This window comes from Antechinus flavipes, chromosome 4, assembly GCF_016432865.1.
Source record: "Antechinus flavipes isolate AdamAnt ecotype Samford, QLD, Australia chromosome 4, AdamAnt_v2, whole genome shotgun sequence".
In the NCBI taxonomy this organism is placed as follows: Eukaryota; Metazoa; Chordata; class Mammalia; order Dasyuromorphia; family Dasyuridae; genus Antechinus; species Antechinus flavipes.
In genome coordinates this window covers 444,726,662-444,736,768 of record NC_067401.1, presented here as the reverse complement: position 1 = coordinate 444,736,768, position 10,107 = coordinate 444,726,662, and the positions used below count along the sequence as shown (strand labels likewise).

The 10,107-nt window shown below is 38.6% G+C and overlaps 1 protein-coding gene across 1 annotated transcript in view; it reads right to left on the bottom strand.

Annotated features, from left to right (window-relative positions):
• Positions 1-1,954: 1,954 nt before the first annotated feature.
• Positions 1,955-10,107, bottom strand: part of DNAI3 (dynein axonemal intermediate chain 3) — a 116,973-nt gene continuing 108,820 nt past the window's right edge. The window contains exon 23 of the mRNA XM_051999214.1: positions 1,955-2,314. Coding sequence (XP_051855174.1) covers positions 2,162-2,314 — 153 coding nt within the window. The 3' untranslated portion in view covers positions 1,955-2,161. The remainder of the gene's footprint in view (positions 2,315-10,107) is intronic.

The following is a 10,107-nucleotide window of genomic DNA, read 5'->3' as shown; positions in this document are numbered from 1 at the left end:
CCGTTATCTTCAACCCTACTTCATCCATGTGCCATTGCAACCCTAACCATTCTATGGTAAATGAAATTCCCTTGAGCCTCTTTCCCTCCTGAGCCTTTCTATCTACTTGCCTTCACTGATAATCAGTTGATAAAAATGGAATTAATTGCCTTGCTGGAGGGATGGTCCATTTGAAGTTGGATTTCTGTTGTTATTCAATCATTTCAGCCACATCTGACTCTTGAGGATCCCATTTAGGGTTTTCTTGGCAAAGGAATTGGAAGGTTTTGTTATTTCCTTCTTGAGCTCATTTTATAGATGAGGAAACTAAGGCAAGCGGGGTTAAGCGACTTGCCCAGGATGCCACAGTAGGTAAACATCTGAGGCTGAATTTGAATTCATGAAGAAATTGGATAAGTTAGATTTTTTTAAAGTGGGAAGGAAAGAGGTCTCTTGGTACCAGACCTAAAATTCTAGTATAATATAGTAATCATTAAACTGTTATGGTAGTAGTTAAAAAAAAAAAGTTAGCTAAGTAATAGAGTGTGTAGAGCATTGGGCCTGGAGTCAGGAAGAACTGAGTTCAAATATGATCTCAGATGGTTGCTGTGTGATTCTGGGCAAATTCTTTAACTTCTATTTGCCTCAGTTTCCTCAATTGTAAAATAAGAATAATAATACCTATTTCCCAGGGTTCTCATGAGGATAAAATGGTATATAGTGAAGTTCCTAGCTCTTAATATACACTCTATAATTGTTGGTTATTAGTATTACCATTTAAAAAGATTAACTGATAGAATAGAGTGAGAATATAACGTGCAAAAGCAAAACAAACAGCATGGTATTTGATAAACCCAAAGACTTCAGTCAATGGGGCAAAGATCCCATATTTGACACAAACTGCTGAGAAAACTGGACATCAGTCTAGGCTAGTGTTAAGTGAAAACCTCCAACCACTGACTGAGATAAATTCCAAATGGTTATAAATTTTACCTGCTGAGGAAGGGAGAAGTGTTTTAGCCTCCTCGCAGGTACCATTTGGACCTGCTGCCTCTAAATTCTGCTCCTTAACTTGCCTTATTATTTAACCTTCCCCCCACTCAGAAATCCTCCTTGATTTCTTTCCTCACTTTTTGCTTTCCCATGTGGCCATCCCTCCCCCCTCATTTCTGCTTGGGTATTTTGTCCTATTCTTGCTTTAGTTTCTCATCTGCCCTAGGGAGGTGGTTAGACCTGTTATGCTCACAGGACCACATCTGGAGGGAACATCTTTAGGATCAGGTCGGAGACTCTACTTGGTCCCAGATGGTGCATTCAGAACGATGGGTCTAAGTTGCAAAGAGGCCATTTTGGGCTGGATGTCCAGAGAAAAACTTCCTAACAATTAGAACTGTCCCAAAGTAGGAAACTTTTGGACAGGGGTCCTTCTCTGCAAGTACCCAAGCAAAGGCAAATAAGTATTGGTGGGCTAGCTAAGATTCTTGCTGAGCTCCCTTCCAATTCTTAAGATTCTCTGACTTCATGTGTTGTCCAATATGTCAGACAGCTCTGAATGACCTAAAAGGTGAAATGCAAAGCATTTGTCTGTATTCAAACTATTTAGATTGACTGCTATAACTGCTTACCAGGTGGAAAATGATCAGTTGTAGGTCTTATGCCATTTCCTCTTGAGTGCTCCATCTATTCTGTACGTAAATCTTCCCAATTATTTCCATGTTCTCGCTCGCATTATAATGTAACCTCTTTCGTGGCAAGAACTGTGTTTCTGTCCAGCATTTAGGACCGTGCTGGTGGGGATCAGCCTCAGCTTTTGGTTCTATGTGGTTACATCTTAGGGGAAGGAGTGATGAATAAAAGCCATCCTTGAGAGCAACTGCTGGGTCCCTTCCACTGCTACTAAAAGAATTGCCCTATGCAGGATCTGCAGGGCGGGCTTAGAATCTCTGTGCCACGCATGAAAGAGAGCCAATCTTGCTGCTGTTCAAATTAAGAAGCTTTAATGAATGCCAATGAAGTTAATGTATCTACATTTACACATTAATAGCCTTATGTTCATTTTCCTTCCTCATCCTATGTAAAGCTTAAATGAGTAATTGCTACAAAAACAAATCATTACTAAGAAAGGGAGGGGAAAGGCATTTCTGAAGGAGAGAAATCTTCAGAAAAATAGTTCAGGGATTGGTTAGTCAAGGAGGTCTCTGAATGAGGATGACATTTTGTCTGAATCTGGAGTCATCCCAAGCCTTCCAAGGATTTCTTTTTCAAGTTCCAAAAACTCTGAGTAGCTTAACTTCAGCTCAGCTTCTATTTGTTCTCTTGTCTTCTGAAAAACTTTCTGGGTAAAAGAAAGAAAGAGAAAGTGTCGTTAGATGCTTAAAATGAAGGACTGGTGTATGAGAAGACTGCTAATGTTGGGAGAAAATGTTTTATCTTTTTTTTTTTGGGGGGGAGGTATTTAAACCAACCTAGAAAGCTTGAGCTGAGAGTTTTGCACATTTATTACCTTTGATTAATTTTTTCTTTGTAAAAGCTAAAAGAAAAATGTTTTTTTCCTTTTTTTTAGCTTATTTTAAAAAAAAGTTATTCTCATTCCCTCCCCCCCAAATTTATTTTATTTTAAGAAACTGAATAAGCAAAGAGAAAAACAGGCAAGATTCAATACAAAACAAAGTTAAAAAAGAGAGAGAGAATCACATGCCCAGCAGAACATCAAGGAGGATTCAAAATATATAATAAATACCAATTTAAGAAAGCATATATTAGTAGAAGAAATTATATTTATGAGTGTCCATCTTTACTTCCTTATAAATCATTCTTTTGTTTTCTGCCGTGCACCTTATTTATTTTATTCTCCCCCCCCCCTTTTCATTCTCCACCCTACCCAGGTTATAGTTAAGAAAGTTATATATAGTTAAGTTATATAGAGGATAGCTAAGAAAGTATATATTTATATTTACATATGTAGATATATACATACACATACACATCACACAAACACACACAGATGCACATATCTCCCTTTCATCCCTCACCACTCCAAAGCAGGCTACAGTTAAGATATATTTTTGTATACATATGTAGATATATACATACATACCCTCCCCACACACACACTTGTGTTTCCTATCCCTGTTGCCGCTTTAAATTCTGCTCCTTAACTTGCCTTTTTACTTAACCTCTCCCCACTCAGAGATCCTTCTTGACTTCTTTTCTCACCCTCTGCTTCCCCATGTGCCTATCCCTCCCCGCTCATTTCTTTATAGATTTTGGAGGGTGCTATACCATTCACTGTATATATGCTGTGTTGCCTATTGATCCCATTCTGGATGTGAATAGGTTTTCAGAACTATGAGCCCTCCCCGCTCTAATGCTCCTGTGTCTCATTCTTCTTCTGTATCTTATTTCTATAACATGCTTACTATTTTTAATCTTTACTCTACCAATCTTTCTTTTGAGCTATGTTTTTGTTTATATGAATCTTAATCATAAAGTATACATTTCCTATGTAAAAAAAACCAAATATTTTGTCCATGCTGGGTTCCTTAAAATTGCTCTTTGATATTGGTTCTTACATGTTAAATTTTCTGCTAAGTTTGGGTTTGGTTGATAAAAAGTCCTGAAAATCTACCAAGTTCACCGAATGTCCATTTTTCCTCATTAAAAATTATAATTTTGCTGGATGTATTTTTGGCCACAGGCCTAGTTCTCATGCTTGTCTGTAGATATGATTCCAAGACCTGTGGCCTTTTATTATAGATGCTAAGTCTTTACAATTGTAATTGTAGTTCTAGCATATATGAATTGTTTTTATTTTTCTTTTTTCTTGCAAATTTTTTGTTAATCTGGGGGTTTCAAAATTTTGCAATGATGTTCCTATGTGTTTTCCACAAAGGATCTCTTTGAGGTGGCAATTGGTGGATTTTTTTCCTATTTGCATTCACCCCCCCCCCCAATTCTATCACTCTAGGACAATTTTCTCAGATTATTTTCTGCATTATTGGATCAAAGGTCTTGTTTTGGTTACAACTTTCTGTTAATCCAATTATTCTTACATTTTCTCTACTTGATCTGTTATCCAGATCTGTTGTTTTTCTTATAAGATATTTCACATTCTGTTTTATTTTCTTTCTTTATAATCTGTTTTCTTATTTCTTGATTTCTCATAGCTTCACTGACTTTCCCTTATCCAATTCTAATGTTCAAAGCATTATTTTCATCTTTGAAACTGTACCTCCTTTTCTAATTAGTTGACTTTTTTTCATAATCTTGTTTTTCTTGGATAGTTTTAATTTTTTTCGTTAGTTTTTCTTCAATGTCTCTCATTTGATTTTTGAATTCTTTTTTCAGTTCTTCTATAAATTCTCTCTGGGCAGATAACCATTTCCCATTACTCTTTGGGGTATAAGGGTTTTTTGTTGTTATTGTTGTTTTTACTAAAGTGTCCTCTTTTGAAGATGAATCCCTGTCTCCCCTGTTCCCATAATATGTTTCAATGGTGAGGTTCTTCTTTTCCTGTTCATTTTTTAAGATAAAGAGGTATTTAGTGTAAACACCTTTAATTGTGGGGTGGGGAGAGGGTGCCTCAAGCTTCCCTTCAGCTCTCCCCTCTGACCAGAAACCCCAACCAAGAGCTCTCTGCTCCTGCCAGTGCCCACAGCCAGCAGCATCTGTGCCCTGCTGCTTCTGCACTCACCAGGTACTGGTTCCTTTCTCCCCTAGGGTCTCATCTCAGCAGCACAGCTGGCCCCAGTGTGCCCACTCAGCCGAGGTTTACCCTATCTTCTTGGACCCCAACCCGGACTCCACAAACAATTCAGGAGGTGAAAGTCCCTGGGGTTTCTGCTCCATCCACACCTAGCTAGCCTGAGGGTTCTACTAGATCTTTCTGCAGAGCTAGCCCGGAGGTGTTTGCACTTCAGAAGGTTAATCCTGACCCAGGGGTCTGTCTTCAGGTCTTATTGAGTGTATCTGAGGATACTTCTTTTGCCCCAGTGTTCTTGATTTTTCACCAGTCTATGTTCACCTGAGGTGAAATTTGTTCTATTTGTGGGGGAAATCGGGAGAGCTTGAAATTTACCAGCCTACTCCACCATCTTCCCAGAATCCTCCCCCCAAATTGTTTTTTTCTCACACATGCTCTTTGCTCTTTGTTTTCAGAGAGGATCAATTCATAAATTGCAGGCTGGTCTTCTGGAAGTTGGGATAGGTTTTGTTACTTGACACACTTAATCCCTTTCCCTAGGTGCCATAGGGTAGAAAAATAATTGTCACTCATTTTAATTTTTAAAAGTAATTAGCTTTTGTGCTCTAGGATAGCACAAATCACTTTTGACCAACTAGCTGGTGAAGGTCAGTATGCAGAGAGTTCAGAACAGATTTATTATCCCATAACAGTCTATGAGCAAATTTCTAAGGCTGCAATAAAAGCTTGGAATTCTCTCCCTGGACAGAAAGATGGAAATAATGCTTTCACAAAAATAGAGCAAGGTCCCAATGAACCTTTTGCAGATTTTGTAGGACGTTTACAAACAGCTGTAATAAGAACCATTGGAGACAATGCTGCCACAGAAATAATGACTAGACATTTGGCTAAGGAAAATGCCAATGAGGTTTGCAAAAGAATTATATGGGGGCTAGACAAAAATGCTTCTTTAGAGGAAATCATAAGACGCTGTGCCACAGTGGGCACAAATGCTTATTATGCCCAGACTATGGTGAACTTGGAAAGACAAGGTCCTTCTTGGCAGAGGAATTCTAGAGAAACTCGTCGATGTTTTCAGTGCGGAAAAATTGGACATTTGAGAGCTCATTGTAGATATGGAGATAGAGTGAGAAGACAGGGTGAGAGAAAACCCAAAACCCCATGTCCAAAATGTAACAGGGGCTTTCATTGGGCCTCTAAATGTATATTGAATGAGAGGCAGGGCCCAGCTCTAAAGTATCAATCAAAGAACAGGTGGGGCATGATAGCAGCTGAGGTTACACCCAGAGAGACTTTAGAAATTCAGAACTCTGATGTCATCAACCAACAGAAAAGTAATCAGGATTACAGTTGGGAAGAATACAGGCCTTTTAAGACAACAAGACAATATCCAATGCAAACAGCTCCAATGCAATTACCAGATGATGAGGAGAAATCCCAAAAGTGGTAAATAGAAGAGAATTAGATAGGTTACCTGCTTGGGGAAGAGGATCTGCTTATATTTCCACAGGTGGAAAAGGAATCAGATGGCTAACAATGAGACTGTCAAAAGAATTTAAAATCTTCAGCTTTCAGTTCCTGAAAAACCAGCAAGAATTACTGGATTCCCTGAGATGAAAAATTGTTGATGAGACTTTTTGCAGTACTTCAGAGCTTACAGGAATTATTAGATTCCTGGCGCATGAACTAATGGACAATGGATTCCTTATGGACTATTTCTAGGACTTATGGACATTTGTAAATTTTCAGGTCGATTTATGTTGTTACATTACTACTAGCCTGTGTTATATTGCTATGTGCTTATGTATTTTAAGCAATTGCAAGAATCATTGGATTTCTTGAGATGAAAGATTGTTGATGAGACTTTTTGCAGTAGTTAAATTTTCATGTTGATTCATGTTATTTGTTACATTACCACTAGCCTGTGTTATATTGCTGTGTGCTTTTGTAAATTATGTATAATGCCTCCCATATTGATGGATTTATGTATACCATGTATATCTGTTACAAAGTTCTGGCCCATATTGATGGATTTATGTGTACCCCCTCAGAAACCGCCTATGTTCTAAAACAAAAGAAAGGGGGAGATGTTGGAATCCTTACTAACTGCTAACTAATTAGAGTTGATCTAATCTTACAAGAAGATGTTTTGGGCAGAACCTGAAACAAGGTACTAAGTAGAACTACCCATAATCCCTCTCTCTGGAAGGAGCATAAATAGGCCAATGGGCCAGTCGGAGAGTTCTTCAGAGGAAGACGCTACAAGTCGAGATTTCACCGAGTGAAGAGTGGAGCTGACTGGAGGCTGAAGAAAGCAGAGGCAGAGGCTGAAGGACCAGAACCTTTGGATTTGGAGATATTCGGAGGGCTCTAAGCCTCTAAACCGGCCATGTTTTGAGAAGAACAAACTCCAACATTTGAACTCTAACATACAGTTAAGATATATTTTTGTATACATATGTAGATATATACATACATACCCTCCCCACACACACACTTGTGTTTCCTATCCCTGTTGCCGCTTTAAATTCTGCTCCTTAACTTGCCTTTTTACTTAACCTCTCCCCACTCAGAGATCCTTCTTGACTTCTTTTCTCACCCTCTGCTTCCCCATGTGCCTATCCCTCCCCGCTCATTTCTTTATAGATTTTGGAGGGTGCTATACCATTCACTGTATATATGCTGTGTTGCCTATTGATCCCATTCCGGATGTGAATAGGTTTTCAGAACTATGAGCCCTCCCCGCTCTAATGCTCCTGTGTCTCATTCTTCTTCTGTATCTTATTTCTATAACATGCTTACTATTTTTAATCTTTACTCTACCAATCTTTCTTTTGAGCTATGTTTTTGTTTATATGAATCTTAATCATAAAGTATACATTTCCTATGTAAAAAAAAACCAAATATTTTGTCCATGCTGGGTTCCTTAAAATTGCTCTTTGATATTGGTTCTTACATGTTAAATTTTCTGCTAAGTTTGGGTTTGGTTGATAAAAAGTCCTGAAAATCTACCAAGTTCACCGAATGTCCATTTTTCCTCATTAAAAATTATAATTTTGCTGGATGTATTTTTGGCCACAGGACTAGTTCTCATGCTTGTCTGTAGATATGATTCCAAGACCTGTGGCCTTTTATTATAGATGCTAAGTCTTTACAATTGTAATTGTAGTTCTAGCATATATGAATTGTTTTTATTTTTCTTTTTTCTTGCAATTTTTTGTTAATCTGGGGGTTTCAAAATTTTGCAATGATGTTCCTATGTGTTTTCCACAAAGGATCTCTTTGAGGTGGCAATTGGTGGATTTTTTTCCTATTTGTATTCACCCCCCCCCCCCAATTCTATCACTCTAGGACAATTTTCTCAGATTATTTTCTGCATTATTGGATCAAAGGTCTTGTTTTGGTTACAACTTTCTGTTAGTCCAATTATTCTTACATTTTCTCTACTTGATCTGTTATCCAGATCTGTTGTTTTTCTTATAAGATATTTCACATTCTGTTTTATTTTCTTTCTTTATAATCTGTTTTCTTATTTCTTGATTTCTCATAGCTTCGCTGACTTTCCCTTATCCAATTCTAATGTTCAAAGCATTATTTTCATCTTTGAAACTGTACCTCCTTTTCTAATTAGTTGACTTTTTTTCATAATCTTGTTTTTCTTGGATGGTTTTAATTTTTTTCGTTAGTTTTTCTTCAATGTCTCATTTGATTTTTGAATTCTTTTTTGAGTTCTTCTATAAATTCTCTCTGGGCAGATAACCATTTCCCATTACTCTTTGGGGTATAAGGGTTTTTTGTTGTTATTGTTGTTTTTACTAAAGTGTCCTCTTTTGAAGATGAATCCCTGTCTCCCCTGTTCCCATAATATGTTTCAATGGTGAGGTTCTTCTTTTCCTGTTCATTTTTTAAGATAAAGAGGTATTTAGTGTAAACACCTTTAATTGTGGGGTGGGGAGAGGGTGCCTCAAGCTTCCCTTCAGCTCTCCCCTCTGACCAGAAACCCCAACCAAGAGCTCTCTGCTCCTGCCAGTGCCCACAGCCAGCAGCATCTGTGCCCTGCTGCTTCTGCACTCACCAGGTACTGGTTCCTTTCTCCCCTAGGGTCTCATCTCAGCAGCACAGCTGGCCCCAGTGTGCCCACTCAGCCGAGGTTTACCCTATCTTCTTGGACCCCAACCCGGACTCCACAAACAATTCAGGAGGTGAAAGTCCCTGGGGTTTCTGCTCCATCCACACCTACCTAGCCTGAGGGTTCTACTAGATCTTTCTGCAGAGCTAGCCCGGAGGTGTTTGCACTTCAGAAGGTTAATCCTGACCCAGGGGTCTGTCTTCAGGTCTTATTGAGTGTATCTGAGGATACTTCTTTTGCCCCCAGTGTTCTTGATTTTTCACCAGTCTATGTTCACCTGAGGTGAAATTTGTTCTATTTGTGGGGGAAATCGGGAGAGCTTGAAATTTACCAGCCTACTCCACCATCTTCCCAGAATCCTCCCCCAAAATTGTTTTTTTCTCACACATGCTCTTTGCTCTTTGTTTTCAGAGAGGATCAATTCATAAATTGCAGGCTGGTCTTCTGGAAGTTGGGATAAGTTTTGTTACTTGACACACTTAATCCCTTTCCCTAGGTGCCATAGGGTAGAAAAATAATTGTCACTCATTTTAATTTTTAAAAGTAATTAGCTTTTGTGCTCTAGGATAGCACAAATCCAAGTTCCTAATCACTGCTCTTAATTAACTAGAAATTGGATGCAGGGAGAGAGAGGCAATTTGTTGTACTGAGAAGTATACAACATCTGGCAGTAGGAGAGCTGGGTTGGAGGGATGCTTCTGTCTGGGTGATCTTGGATGGGCCATTTCATTTCTTGGCATCTCAGTTTCCTCTTGTGAAAAGAAAAGATTGGATTAAATCAGGGGTTCTTAACTTAAGAGTCTGTGAACTCTCAAGCATTTAGATAATTCTATTTTAGTATGAGGAGTTAGTTTCCTTTGTAGTTACTCTGTATTTTGCTGTATGCATTTAGACAAAGGGACCAAAAGTTTTACCAGACAAGGTAAAAAACACCTGGATTGGATGGTCTCCTATCTCTCTCCAAGCTCCTGTCTGCTGAAAAATACTGAAAGAGAATTCCTTACTTGATGTTTTCCTTCCACATGTGCTTGACTTGCCCCCTCCACAGGATCTGAGACTTCCTCTTGCCCTGAAGCACAGTTTCTCTCTCCTTGGAGGCTGTAGTGTTTCATAAGAAATATCCCCACTATTCACAAGCATCTTTCATGGTTTTCTTATGCTGACCTGGGCTGGAAAATTACTCACTGTAACTTTCTTAGATTTTCCCATCAAGATTTAGTCTAATGTATTTTCTAGGAAGAATTTTGTGGAGAGGAATTCAACTGTTGTGTTTCCTCCTCTCTCACCATTTTGGGTT